Consider the following 15,151-nt stretch of genomic DNA (forward strand, 5'->3'; position numbering starts at 1 on the left):
AGATCAGCCAGAGCTTCCCCTCCAAACATCTGAAAAAGCCAACCAGTCCTAAAATGGTACTAAATTAAAGACAATGCAATCTGATAATTCACCTGTTTATTTTCTGAGGCTGCAATGGAACAAGAGGAATCACAGTATTGCACAGAGATTTGCAAAGTGGACAGAGATACTCTCCATTCTCCAAGTCAAAGATCTGTTCGACGTGCAGACGCTGTCGAAAGTTGAGCTGCATGGCTTCAAAGTACCTACAGTAACGAAAAGGGCATTGCTAAGAAGTGGAATGGCTCAAATGTCACTTGAAGAAACAAATGTTGAGGTCATTAAAAGTGTTATTAGCTTACAAATACCTATCCAAGACAACCAACAGGTCTTTTCCTTTGCTTTAAAACTCTTTACGTGATTGGATGTGAAAATAAAACCTTTGAGCACACGATGAACACGTGCAAAGATGAGCAACTTTCCCTTGCTGCCTCTTCAAGATCCTTATGAACTTCATCAGCCTTTTTTCAGACAAGCAGTCCTTAAGTTTCCTGCTTTTCTCTCACATCATCCTGAACAGAACAGAAGCCTCCATCTGGTCTCTCTCACGTGCAACTCCTCACAGGAAAAGTTTGAAACAGGAATTGTACATATCTTGATTTAATTTTAGGAAGAACTGCCAGTAACACTGGATGAGTGAACCACAGCTATGACTGTGCCTCACCAGCACACAACAAAACCTCAGCCTCCTTTAAAAGGACAAGAGGATGGTTCACGTTGCAATCTTGCACTTGAAGCTCAAAATGAACCTGGGAAATAATGTAATGCATAATATCATCTTTTCCAGGTTTCACTGTATTTTTTGCAGCAAGCCTTCAAATTTTGTTAATGTCTCAGTCACATTATTAGGAACAAAAAGATCCAACATCCAACCCTCCATGTCTGGGATACAAGCAACTAAATTCAAGACTGATGTTCACAGTGGGTCTGAAGGATCTTAAGAGACAGGCAGGAAATTATCTAACCCCCACACTAAGGTAACAACTAGATTTGCTTTCTTTCTTTTGGTTTCAAGTTGTACATCTTAAGGGAAAAAATACAATCCCATTTATGTAATAAGCAAAAGTGTGTGTGAGGGGGCACCTGCACAAGTTCTAATGATTGTGGAGCATTTTGTACTCTGTGGCAATCAAAAACATCCACTTATTCTCCAACATTCGAGCTGGTTTTGCCAGCAATTCCTCTTCCTCATACATGGCAACTACATGGATAGGGGAGGGGTGAGGAAGAAATATCAGTAGATTTAACCATTCATATTCTATTCTAAATCTCAGATTCTCATCTAAAGACTCACTGGAATAATTCATTTCATCCTTCAAGTACTGACTTGGTAACAGACTTTCACAGTCCAACTACTGTTGCTACAGAACACTCACCTGGAAGATTCCCACTGGCCCTCATGGGATTGCTAAAAATAAGCCCTCTAGATATAGTTTCTTATTCTTGACCAATTTTACTCCATTGGTTTTATTTGCATAAATCATTGTGCTCTGGGCCACAGAAGGCACTGACAATTTTTGATGATGATTTCCTTCATCATGTCAGAGCTTGGGCCTTATTTCACTTTTACACGAGTCCAAATAGTTTTGATTCAACTAAATATCCACCTACTGTGCTGTGTTTTCAGTGTGCACTTAGATGTTTTGGAAAAGAGATTCATTTAAAAGGAAAAAAAAAGCTCAAGATCAAAAGGCTGCAGAGACACATCCTTACTTCTGCCAGCAGGCTGCGTGCATTACATGACCACAGCTTCCCGTGTGGGTCCCACAAGGTAAGTCAGGGTGCATGAAGAGGGGATCTAAGGTATCTAGAAAGACACAGCAGAAAGAAATTCTTGTAAGAACAGTAACAAACTTCCCATCAGTATGAACAGAAATTCACAGTACACACAGAACACAGGCCCTCAGATGTTAACTTTCCCACAGTTCACACAGCCACATGAGAATCCCATCTGGTTATCTTTTCCAGACCAATACTCCAGCAAGGTCATCGCAAGACAGAGCCCCCAAACTGCTGAAGGCTTTCCACTAGCTAAGAACAGAAGATAAAATCTCAAAGCAACAGTAACTTGGTTAAAAAAGAAGAAAAACTAAAGAGCTCTTTGGTATTGGAACAGCTCTGTGGTTGGATTCACTGTCACTGAAGTTTTTAATGCATTTGTTACTGTATTTTTAAATGAATGAACATGAAACTACAATGGACATAAAGATCAGGCATTGCTCCAACTAATTCCCTTCTGCAACCTGACTAAATACAAAGTTTAATAAGGTTCAAAGCACAGGAGCTCTGGGACCAGAACCGCCTGTTGTCTAAAAGAAGAAAAATCACATACCCCCTGAGAGCTCAAGAACTTTGCACCTATTCTGAGTTAAGGCAGTTGATTTCTGGACACAGGCAGATAATACCATGGCAGCACTTTCCAACTTTACTTCCTGCTCCTCCTGGCAAAGAATACAGGTCAGAACTTCTTTCTCAGCAACAGATGGACCTCGTTTGGGACCCAAAGCAATTCTGGAGGAATCAATTGCTGAAGAGGTGCTGTAAGACCATAAATAACAGAGAGACAAAACAATCAGATGGCTTTTTCTAAACAAGCTTACTCTCCCAGGCATCTAGAAATGTCACACGCTGTTACCATTCCTGGTTTTATACCCAAGTGCTTTGCAAAAGCAAACATGGAAGTGGAAAAGGGGAAGCCAGCTAACGTAGAATAACACAAGAACATGACTTCAGGCAGCAGGAAATTCTGGAAGCTGTAGTCAATGTAGGTTGCACTGAATCTATTTTAGTCTTACAGACACACTGAAGTTGTTTCCCATTCTGGAAAACATACTGAAAATTACCACCATTACCTTATTCAATGCTTTATAACACAAGCTTCCATTCCATTTCTATTCTGTGCTGTTCAACAGTGATTTATAGAACATGATCTACTGAAGATCAAAGCACACAGAAGTGATATGTACATTTTTATCCAGCAGGTATCTCTACTTTCCTGATCAGCTTTGTTCAGCATCCATCAGACCACGACTGTGAATTGTATTGGGTGTACCATATTATCGTGGCATCTCGAGAACAGGAGCAATTGATACCAACAAAATCATGACCAATATTAACCAAACCTCTTCAGTATGACATAAGATTTTGAAGACTAAGAGAAACACCAGCAACTTGGGAATATTTTCCTCACTGCAACTTAGCCTTAAGGCACATTGGTTTTCATATTCCAAATCAAACACTTAAATCTTCATGTCAGTTAGACAGTCACCTCCAAAATTAGTGTTGTCAACTCAGCAGCTTTCTCATGACATTTAAACTGAAGATGACTTAAAAGCAAACAGAGACACAAGTTTACTGACTGAGACGACACAAGTTGCTCCTTGAAAATACTCTTTTTATGCAGCACAATGAACTTATGCAGCAGGTAATGAGCTTTCCCCACCTGAGCTATGCATGTCTGGTTTTCCTTACCTTTCTTCCTCCATAAGAGCATCTTCTTTCCCTTGTGTCTCCAGTGTGTTTTCATACAGGAGCTTATGGGTTTCAATGAAATTCCTCTGCAGTGCAGACATCTGGGCCATTATCTTCTGACGGTGCAACCTCGCCGCTTCTGCCTTTCTCTTCCGCTCGGCTTTCTCTTTATCCTGAGTGCTTTGTGTCTTACAGTAAAAGAAACCACAGGTAACAGAGAACAGCAGAAAATGACAATCATCTTACTCCAACTATATACTTTCTAATATTGCTACTCAATTCCTTAACCTGAAGTATTTAATGATCTAGAAAAAGCCAACTGCTGTCTGAAAAGGGATAAAACTGAAGCCTTGAATGTTGTCCAGCTCCATTCACTCGGTCAGAAATGATTTTGAGCAGTCCACAATGGTACAATCCCTTGCCCATAGACAGGATCAATAATACATGATCCATTTTCATTAGGTACTTGTGTGTTCTTAAGAACTTTTCTGAAGTGAACATCATAAGCATCCCCCAGTGTTTTGTTGTTCTCCCTATAAGCAAAACCACTACTCAATATTTAGTGTTTCCTTACAGGAATTTAAGAACATTTTATCTTTAACTATCTATGTACAGACATCATGGCAAACAGACTGTTCCTACATTTTTGTAATAGCATTTTATGCATCTGAGGATTGTATTTCCCCCCTGTCCTTTGTTGGAGACTGGAAAAACTGTTCTTCTGCCAGTATTTCCTCATCTACTCTGTTTCCAAAAACTCTGGAAATGTAAAATTTGAAGCACACAAGTAGATTAATTAAAACACATAGAACCTGGTTACTCTTGTTCAATGATTTAAGGTAAATTTCAACATTCTACACATTGCTTCCATTCATGATATCATTACTGTTTGAGAAAATGCAACAAAACTTGCTTCCTAAGCAGAGGAATTGTAAGTCTTGTTTCTCACTGCCTTTTGTATTTTGTACCCACTAGGTAACATATGACACCTTTCTGCAAAAAGTTACACAGCATATGCTGTGGTAAGTTCAGAGCTATGCAGGCAATGACTAGCCAAGAGACTGTTTGACAGCAACCTGTTGCCAAACAGAATGTGTAAGAGCAAATTGACCTTTGCACTCTGTCTGAGAGTAACTGGATTCTTCTTTCCTATTCATCTGTCAATTACAAGAGAACAAAACCTCATGGGTCTGCAGTAATTTTTCAAGTCTCCATTTCACTGTGTCATTCAAGCACTGGACTCAAAGTTATTTTTGAGGGAAGGGGGTAGAGACTGATACACAGACAGAATAATCACCTAAGCCTGATGATCTTTATACAACCAAGGCAAAGCAGATTAACCTCTTGGCAGGTCACGTAAGTTACAGGACATCATTTTAAGTGGATTTGTGCTTCTAATTATTGCACCATGACAACATAACAGGAAAGATGGTCGAGCCATAAAGGTAAGAAACGGAAAAATTAACCCAAATTACTTCTTCACTCCCCTCAGTTGCTTCCCTCAACTTGGCAGCACAACCAAAACCACATTATCTGCTGCTAATTCCATAAAACACGCTCAGCATGGATTTCATCGACTGAAAAGAACACAAGTGGAACCTAAATCTTATTTGTAGGCAATATATCAGAAATCATTTTCTTTTACTTATCATTTTAGATAGCAATACATTTAGGCACCTGCCTGAAAACAGCCATTCAACACTGAACACTTGGTTATTACCTCATCACCTTTTGTAGCTTCTGAGCCCGATGTAGCTGCTGCTGTTGTCAAACAAGATTTTTCTCTCAACCTTTTCACAGTGTCAAACATCTAAGAATAGAGAATTAGATGTCAAAAACCAAATGCAACTTGACTCTTATTGCAATGTAGAAAGGATAAAAGCACTGATAATTACTTTCACAGTATATTCAGATGTTTCCAATGGCTGAAACCAACAGCCGTGCTCCTAAATAACCAAAACATCTAACTCAGGCTGTAGCTGTACTCCTGTAACACTGCTGCCCCAAACCTGACAGGCATTGCTCAGTGTAAAAGTAAGGAAAATGAATCCAAATTTTCCATTCTCCTAGCACTAATACTGCTGAGCAGTACATCTGTGCACCTGCACATGAGAAGAATGGACAGAGACTGCTATTTCAGGTGAGATGTGGATCATCCCATAGAAATTGTCTTTAAATCATGCAAACCCACAGACATTTGGAACAGAAAGCTTTCCAATATATGCCAGATCAGTTAAAATTGTGCCTCCCATTTTCATTTACCACTTTCTCCAGCTATCTTAACTTCAATAAGCATCTTGAGGCTTTGATATATTAAATGTTCTATATTTACTATACACATCATTAAAAAGTTAAACACACTTTTTGAGTTCTACCATTGCTCTTTGAACTTTAAGAGAAAAACCTTCCAAGCACGCCCCTCTAATGTACCAGGACAGTCCATTTTAGTAGCTGAGGACCTGTTCTAGGTGACCCTGCTTCTGCAGGGGGGTTGGACTAGATGATCTCTAAAGGTCCCTTCCAACCCCTATCATTCTATGATCCTACGATAGTTTTGGAACCCTACTAGAGATTCTTGTCCCCTTCTCCAACAGCACTGACTTCTATGCTTGCCACATAAACCAAGCAGCTCAAAATAGAACAGGACAGTAGTACTCCTGCTAAGCAGAAACAGCAGCATCTTGTGTTAGAAGTGTCACAGCTCTACAAGTTTTTCCCATCTCTTCCCAGGTAATGACAGGGACTCCAATGGAAAAATTCCACAGGGCAAATGTACAATGTGGCCATTGGTCAGATCTGTAGGACTCAAGTCTTAATCCAATCAGCCTCTAAAATGCCTTTCCAACAAATAAACTCTTACTTCTCCCTTGTTGTTCTTTTGCAACAGAAAATATGAGGAACCCAGTTTATGTATAAAAATATCATTACTGGAACGAGTCACCTAAGCAAAAATGGACCCAATGCTTGAAAGCAGCAATAGCAAGTGCAATGACTTGTAAGTGTTCAATCAGCATTCAAGATACCATCCCACCTGAAGTGAAAAAACACTGCAACAGATTAAGCCTCTCAGTAAATCACTGCAGCTGTAAACAGTGTGTTATACGTAGGAATCACAAGGTCTTTCATAAAAGCTTTCCAAGTTACTAAGATCAGGTCACACTCCTCTCCCCCTTGTGTACCTGCAGTATCCAATTGACTGTGTCCTTCTGCGCCTCCAACTGAGGAACTGCCCTTAGCTTTTCCAGAAGCATTAACACACTCACAGCATTCAAGGCTGAGCTTCCCATTCCTTTGCAAAGGAGAGAAAAAGAGAAGTGTGTGTCTTCAGGAGAAAACCCCTCCAACAGTCTAATGCTTCTACAACCATGAACATGCCTGAAAACATTGCTAATTATATCACATACATACACACACCAACAATGTGGAGTTGCATTTTTGGTTTAGATTCATCAGTTTATTCTGGTTCAATGTATTTGAATCTTTTCCCCCTTGTAGATGAGTAATTTTTGCTCCTTCCAACAGCATAAGTACAGACAAAAGCATGAGCTGCCTTTTACTTCAAGAAGCAGTAAAGCCCTTGAAGCTTTTGTATGTTTGCACAAGTGTGCACAAGTTTATTTCCATCATAAAAACTATTGTAATGACAGTAATTATTTGCTTCCTCCTCACACTTTGGCAACAGTTCACACCATCCCAGGCCATCCTCTAACACAAGCAAGCTTTGAAATTGAGACCATTCCCTTCTACTGCATTTCTTTTGCAGAACTTTCCATGTGAAATGAATTTGCACACTTTTAAAAGTGAGACAAATACATTACCAAAAGCCATGTAAATGTGGTGCTTGAGGCCATGGTTTAGTGGTGGATGTGGCAGTGATGGGTTACAGGTTGGACTAGAAAACTTCAAAGATCTTCTCCAATCTAATTGATGCCATGACTGTATGGTTTGACTTGACAATTCTTATCTCTGTTTAATCTCTCAAGTGAGAGCTGTGTGTAGCTTGATAATGGGATTGTGTTTAACTTGTGCTTCCACAGTGAAGTCAAAATTGTAGATAAGATGGGAGACTCTTTAGAAAATGTAAATTCCCACTCCCACTCACCACTCTTCAGTGTCAGATTAGGAAGTGATCTGCAGGGATTTGGAAAAATACAGAAAAGGGGGGGAAAAAGCAGGCCTCACAGCCACCAAGGTTTGCCTGTATTAACACCACCATAATACTAGCCTTCAAAATTTGCAGGTAAATCAATAACTGTACAGCTCAGGTGTACAAATGATGGAGACAGTTCACTTATACCCACTGTCATTTTTAATGAGTTCTTAAGTTTCCATTTCAATAACATTATTGAGAAGGAAGAGTCATTTTCAGTTATCTAATATCACTATTACTTTTCCACTTCTTTCCCAGGATGTGGCACATCTTCTTCTCAACATACCTGTCTACTGAGAACAAAGCAAGTTGGAACAAACCTTGTTTCTTGATTGTCGAAAAGAATACTTTAGCAGGTGTTAATTCTACAGCAAACAGTAAACCCTTGCTGACTAAAATCACCAAGTACTTTCACCTAGCTTATTTTTGTCCTTACTAAATCAAATCAGCCTAATTTACTCTGCTATGTTGAAGAAAATTAAACATACGTGTTGCTTTGTGATAAAAATCAAAGGTTACTTCTTCTTCTGGAGACTTCTGTAACTGCTGCTTCTCTTCCAGTAACCCTAAAGAAAGGAGATGAAGCACCTAAAGAAAACAGGGAAAAATAGTAATTCTCATTCACTGTCAGAGGTCTGGAAAACTGGCATCTCAGATAAGGATCTGTATGTGCTGATTAAACACAGAAATGGTGCAGAGAACATACGGGGAAAGTGAAATAGCAACACACAACACAGTTTGGCTGCTTATTACTTGCACTAAAATGAAGATTCACACACACTTTACATTAGTCATGTATGATTCCTGTCATTTTTGCTGGCACAAATTTAGGACTATTTGGTTAATTCCATAACCCAAGGATCAGCAGGTAAGGCAACACAGTTAAACACTCTATGCGCTCTAATTAAGAAAACTGATTAACTCAACCAATCTGCAAATAAATAACCTAGATATTAACTTTTCTAAGCCCCAACCCCAAAAAAAGAAATCAATCACCAACTTGACCAATGTCAGCAATTCCTTTTTTATTTAAAGCATAAAGTCAATGTGGCCACATGAAACGTTTAAATACTTTAGAAGAAAAACTATATTATTTCATGGCTGAGGCCCCCAAGACATTCCTTTTGGAGACTCTGCAGCTTGTAAGATGAAGCTACTCCAGTTTTTTTGAGATGACCAAAGGGTTGCTTACTTGCACACAAAAAAGATGATTTATGGAGAGTTATATATTGGAACAGCTTCAGTGATGGGAAAACACAGGGGGCAAGCAAAACAGAAAACTGTCAGCTTGAATACTCCTGTGTTTCACGTTGGTATTTTACAGTGAAGATAAAAAATTACAAGTATTTCGTTTGTCAGGAAGACTTATAAGAACAGGTTTAGGGACAAAAAGTAAATTCTTACAATTCAAAGGTCAAGTTTATCACAGAATGGTGGGAGTTGGGAGGGACCTTTAGAGATCATCCAGTCCAACTCCCTGCCAAAGCAGGTCCCACCTAGATCAGGTCACACAGGAACGTGTCCAGGTGGGTTTGGAAACCTCCAGAGAAGGAGCCTCCACAGCCTCCCTGGGCAGCCTGGGCCAGGGCTCCCTCACCTCAGCAGGGAAAGAGCTTTTCATTATGTTTAAATGGAACTTTTGGTGTTCCAGCTTCATCCCATCACCCCTTGTCCTGTCACTGGATACATAACAAAAAGTGCTGCCCCAACCTCTTGACACCCACCCTTTAGATATTTGTAACTATTAATGAGCTCCCCCCTCAGTCTCCTCTTCTCCAGACTAAACAGCCCCAGGTCCCACAGCCTTTCCTCATAAGGAAGATGCTCCAGTCCCTTGATCATCTTGGTGGCCCTGCACTGGCCTCTCTCCAGCAGTTCCCTGTCCCTCTGGAGCTGAGGAGACCAGAACTGGACACAGGACTCCAGATGAGGCCTCACCAGGGCAGAGCAGAGGGGGAGCAGAACCTCCCTTGACCTGCTGCCCACACTCTTCTTGACACACCCCATGCTGCCATTGGCTTCTTGCCCACGAGGGCACGTTGCTGGCTCATGCTTAGTTAATTTTCTTCACACATTTTCATCTTATGAGAAGCAGTTAACGTGGCCAACACAGGAATGACAATAGGAAGGAGACCAAAGCTAGCCATACCATTTGGATCATGGCTTCAGTCCAGAAGTGGGTTTCCAGTTCTACTGCTCTCTGGAGAATGGTCCGCAGCACGTGCATCATAATGTCACATTTCAGGATCCTCACCACATTGCTGAATGCAGGACTGAAGTCTGGAGGAGGAGGTGGTGGCAATGCTAGAACATGGAGATGTGCAAACACATTTACAAACTGGCACCTCAGAGACCTCAGGCAAAAGCTACAGAGCACAAACATACTAATTAATTCCAGAGGAAGAACAACTGGGTCTTTAAACCTATAAAGCTCAAACACAATTGTTCAGCTTTTAACAAAACTAAGTACTTTTAGTAAGTTCTTACATCCAACACATGCAAACTAACCTAGCAATCCTTCACAAGTACTTAAGTTTTATCTGTAGATGCACATCTTTAGTACACTGCACTGCCTTATATGTGAACTGTGACCAGTGAATAGTGAGTGAACAGTGGACCTTTCAGAGCCTGGTATCTCACAGCAGCCCACACCCAATATGGATGAAGCTCTAAATTCTTCCTGCTACTGGGGCACTGCAATCACTTCTAGTTACGTAGATTTTCTGAGCTGATATTGAAGCTGTGATATGGTTTCTCACACAGAAGTCACCTGGAATCTTCACATCTACTAACAGGAGCTCAGTTATCATAGAATCATTTCAGCTGGAAGAGTCCTTTAAGATCCCCGAGTCCACCCTTTGTCAACCACATCAAACTAAACTAAAAATTCCAACCCTCCTATCTCTATGTTAAAAAGCAGAAGGAGAGCACAGACATGTCAGGTGCTACTTCATTACAACTGCTACAAGTCACAACAAACTGAATATGAACTCAGTTACCCACGATTAAGTCACAATACGTTCCCAAAAGCTCATTTTATATGGACAACCACATACACTACTCAGTTATTTTTACCTTCATCTTTATTTTCTTGCTTTCTTCTTTTCTTCTGTGTATGTTCAGCCTATTAAAAAACAGTGTTGTTATATAAGCATCCTCACAGATGTACACAATGAAACAATGAGAAACCACTAAACTCCACTCAACTCCAAACGTGGCAGGATACAGAGTCAACACCTGGCTGTGTAACTAGAATCTCATCTGAAAGCTGTTCAACAATATTGCCTTTTACATTTCAGTTTGTAGCAGAGACAAATAATTGGACTTCACTGCTTCCTCAATAAAGAGTCACAAAAGCCAAGTTTTGGGGTTTCCAGTTTAAAGATAATTCTCCTCATGTTTTGTTCTTAGCACAGAGTCAATACAGAAGTCATCACAGGGCAAAAACTAATGCAAACCACACCACATCCATTCGTATTAACAATCTCAGCTTTATGAGAAGTTGAGTTTAGCTACATAAACTCTTTACTGATTCAGCCTCTTTAGGAACTGTTAATTCACAAAATCACAGAATGTTAAGGGTTGGAAGGGACCTTGAATGATTATCTAGTCCAACCCCCCTGCCAGAGCAGGGCCATAACTCATCTGATTCTGTAAAACTCCTTGGATATTGGTAAGTATGTCCTAATTTTTAACCTTTGAGAACGAATCACTCCTCACCTTGCTATGCTGAGTCTTAGTATAGTGGTAAAAGAACATATTGAACTCCTTCAAGCATTCGTCCTTCAGTTCATAAACTCCATGGCCAGACACACCCGGTTTCCTTGGAGAGATATTTCATGACATACAGATTAACAATGTACTTTCAGCACTAGTTTGAAACCAAACAAACCGGTAACAAAATCGATTTTCTGAGGAAATGGTAACAAGAAGAGGAATAGCAACAGCTGCTTCATCAGTTTATGAAGACCACAGAGTGAGCACAGTTGTCTTTCATTTTCAAGACTGTTTACTGCTGTAAACCCTACCCAGCAACAAAACATTTCTGTATTAGCTTCAGCACATCATATGGCCTCTGACAGGTAAATTACTTTTCAACTGTATGGCTTACAATTTCAGACACTGGATATTATTGTGCAAAATCCACCCCTTCACAAAGGTACAAAAACTTACATAAACAGCCACTTTCCAGCCAGTGACATGTTCTTTGGACCTTCCATAAAACCCCCAAAGCAAAACTCCTAGGTGCACCTAGAGTTGTCCTTGATTCAACATAAACAAGCCAGTCCCATGACATTTAAAATAAGGTATAGAATTCAATAAGTAAGGCACACGATTTAAATAAGGTATATCATTAAAATTACAAGACATTTTTGTGGTAAAAATACCAGCTATTTGAACTAGCTTTTCTCAGCTGCTATAACTGATTGTTCTGTATTGGTACACACACACCTATATATATACACATTTAAAAAAATCACTCCCATCTGAAAGTTACAGCAAATTATCAAGTAAAACAACAGCTACACCAGTGGTTAGGTGGTGATTTTACAATATGCAGCAAGTTGTTAAGGTTCTCAAACATTCCTTGAAATAAAAGGAACTTTTGATCATTTTCCCACTAAGACTTGAGATGATTCAACTCCTTAAGAGTCCTCAAAATGAATCTGAGGAAAGATAGGGGCAAAAAGAGAGAAGCAGCAGCTTCAGCTATTCCATACACTTTTCCTTCCATGCATATTTAAAAGCATATATATGTTGAGATGGCAAAATATCTGCTTAATGGAGACTGTGAAGTGAAGCTTGTTTAACCCTAAAGATCTTATTTCATGTTCAAACAAAAACCATTAAGAACTTACTTAAATGTAGCCACTTTATCAATTACATCCTCCAAGCCAGTTTCATTGTTCTCCTGGTAAAAAACAAATTAGTTTGGGACAAACATATAATGATTCAAATCTTTCCATTGTTCTGCCAGGTGTAACGAGAAGAGACACACAGATTTAGATCACTTCCCTAATTCATGAATTGTTATGCTCACTGTTACACAGAAAGCAGATATTCTTAACTGACAAGTTAAAGGAAGTACCAGAACCAGGTAATACTTTCATTGAACCCCATAAAACTTCATTTCTAACAGAGCTGATCTTCAGAAACAGAGCAGTACCTCATCAAACCTCAACAGAGGGAAAAGTAGTTTTAGGCTCTTAAAAGAGTCAAAATGTATCACCCATTATTGGCTTCTGATAATCATTTTATTTACATTAAAACTGAAGTTTTTTGCACTGATTGCCATTCCTGAAAACTCACATAGGCTATAAAATCTAACCCACATCCCTCTCCTTCCACTGAGTTGTCAACTGTTGGAATAGAATGGCAGAGAAATCTTTGGAACAGACCTGTAAAATACCTGACTTTTGATTCATCTGAAACCAGCATTTAGTCTTTACATCAGAAAAATAAAATGCTTCCACAGAAAGATATGAAAGCTAAAGAAGAAAAAGACAGAAACCAAGAAAAAACAATTGAAGGGAGTAGATAAGTCAGAGACTCACATTTTCAGGCAAGGACTTGGTAATTGCACTGTGAGCCATTGGTTCAATACATAACAGATGGATGATTTCTCTCATGATAACATCTTCTTTGGTAACGTTACTCACTCCAGGCACGTATCTTTCCCCTATCAGAGTGAATCAAAAGGACAAGGATGAGCAAATGTGACAGCTACCAAGCAATTGTGAATGCTGCACAGAGGTAATGCTATGGCTGGGATATTTCATAGTGTAAGTTTACACTTGCCAGAAACCTATCCCAAGTGTCCAAGAGGGAAAATTAATTAAGCCTAGCTTCCTATCCAAATGGGCTGAGAATGAGTTTCTCTTCATAATCTACTTTAATAGTCAATTGGGAAGTTATCTAACAACTTTTTTCACTATGCAACTCCTATTGCCTCTGATGGCCTATTTTAAATAGATTGTTTGGTAACATAAGTGTTTGGCATTCTCCAGCATTCTCTCCACACCACCTATGGTAAAGAAAGCTATCAAGCCTGTTTTGTCACACTGTAATGATCCATCACAACAACAACAGAGAAAAAATCAACTTACCCACGACATAGATGAGAATCTGTAGCATTTCTTCTATTAACACGTTACATTGTTTGATCAAATCCTACAGGAATTAGAGAAATCGGGTTTTTTCACTAAAAACAAGCAGGAAAACTTGTCAAGTGACACTATGGCTTTAGAGACATAGGAAGCATACAGAGAAGTCATTTGTGTGGAGTTTGGAGATGCCCTATGAAATAAAGGTCAAAGAGGACCAAACATGTTTGCTAACTTTAAGTAAGCCAAATACAAAACCATTCACCTAATCACTACGTCCTATGTTGGCTGACTTACAGTGTGGTCATAAAAATGCAGTTATTAAGAGCAGATAGGTTTTCTTCTTTGTGTTCCCTAAACTCAAAGTGAACAAATCCATCAGCAGAAATACCTGCCACTTACCTGATCTTTGGTGGGCTTGATCTTCCTGAAATAATCAGCAAGCTCGTATCTCTGCAGTATCAGCAGGAGGAACTGGTTTGGATCCATAAGAGATGCACCTATCTATCAAAAAATCCAAATTAATGTGAACACCAGTTGCTAGTACAGTTCTTCATTAATTAGAAAAAAAAGGCTTTTTTTACCAAGAAACATTCCTAAAGTCATATTGCATTAAAAGAAATTCCACTACAGGTATGAGTCGAGCAAGTAGCGATGCAGAACATTATACCTGGAGCATGATGATGTCTTTATCATACATCTCTTCTCTACACTTAACATCTTGATAATAGAATACCTAAGAAACAGGAAAACAAAACTTTAAGTAGAGAAGCCAAGTAAAACAGTAACAAATGTGCACCAGTTACTGCCTGAGGCTTTTTTAAAGCTGTACAGTATCTCTGTCAAGCAAGGAAAAGTCCTGTGCTTCTTTCATAACCAACATGTACTTTGATGCAAGTGAAAAATGGTTTTCATCTATCCAGAGAACATCTATGTCATATCACTTCATACTCCGTTCCAAGACAACATAATTCTAATGGCTGCTACTGAGTGCAGTCAAAAGATCCTCCTCTCCCCTCCAGTTCTTAGAGAAAGAATTCTACAGAGGGCTACCAATATTTACTTTGATTTCACCAAAGGGCCCTGTGAAAGGTAAAGAAAGAAAATTTCTGCTGACAAAAAAGGGTGAAGTTAAAGAAGACAAAATACAAGTACTTGGGGGTAGATTGTTCCTTTATCTTTAATCTTGCAACAAAAAAGCCTGCAAGTATCATAAAATCTTTGTTATGTCCAGTTATATGGCACTCAAAAGTTTAGTATGAAATGAAAAGTTTTAACTTCTGTACCAAATGATTACCACACACTAAGAGATCCTTCTGATGTTTTATGTTATAAGCAACAGTACTGACATTACTTGGGCAGAGATTTCTTTATCAGATCTCCAAGT

The 15,151-nt window shown here is 39.2% G+C and overlaps 1 protein-coding gene across 5 annotated transcripts in view; it reads right to left on the reverse strand.

Annotated features, from left to right (window-relative positions):
• UBR1 (ubiquitin protein ligase E3 component n-recognin 1) overlaps positions 1–15,151 on the reverse strand; it is a 56,614-nt gene that overhangs the window by 16,110 nt on the left and 25,353 nt on the right. For all 5 annotated transcript variants that reach the window (XM_061997596.1, XM_061997597.1, XM_061997595.1 and 2 more), the window contains 15 exons: positions 14,435–14,500; positions 14,167–14,268; positions 13,768–13,831; positions 13,216–13,340; positions 12,520–12,572; positions 11,381–11,483; positions 10,736–10,784; positions 9,810–9,964; positions 8,149–8,248; positions 6,690–6,799; positions 5,231–5,320; positions 3,511–3,698; positions 2,372–2,577; positions 1,753–1,846; positions 93–245 (listed from right to left, as the gene is read on the reverse strand). In XM_061997596.1, coding sequence (XP_061853580.1) covers positions 93–245; positions 1,753–1,846; positions 2,372–2,577; positions 3,511–3,698; positions 5,231–5,320; positions 6,690–6,799; positions 8,149–8,248; positions 9,810–9,964; positions 10,736–10,784; positions 11,381–11,483; positions 12,520–12,572; positions 13,216–13,340; positions 13,768–13,831; positions 14,167–14,268; positions 14,435–14,500 — 1,658 coding nt within the window. The remainder of the gene's footprint in view (positions 1–92; positions 246–1,752; positions 1,847–2,371; positions 2,578–3,510; positions 3,699–5,230; positions 5,321–6,689; positions 6,800–8,148; positions 8,249–9,809; positions 9,965–10,735; positions 10,785–11,380; positions 11,484–12,519; positions 12,573–13,215; positions 13,341–13,767; positions 13,832–14,166; positions 14,269–14,434; positions 14,501–15,151) is intronic.

Source organism: Colius striatus, chromosome 6, assembly GCF_028858725.1.
Source record: "Colius striatus isolate bColStr4 chromosome 6, bColStr4.1.hap1, whole genome shotgun sequence".
Classification (NCBI taxonomy): domain Eukaryota; kingdom Metazoa; phylum Chordata; class Aves; order Coliiformes; family Coliidae; genus Colius; species Colius striatus.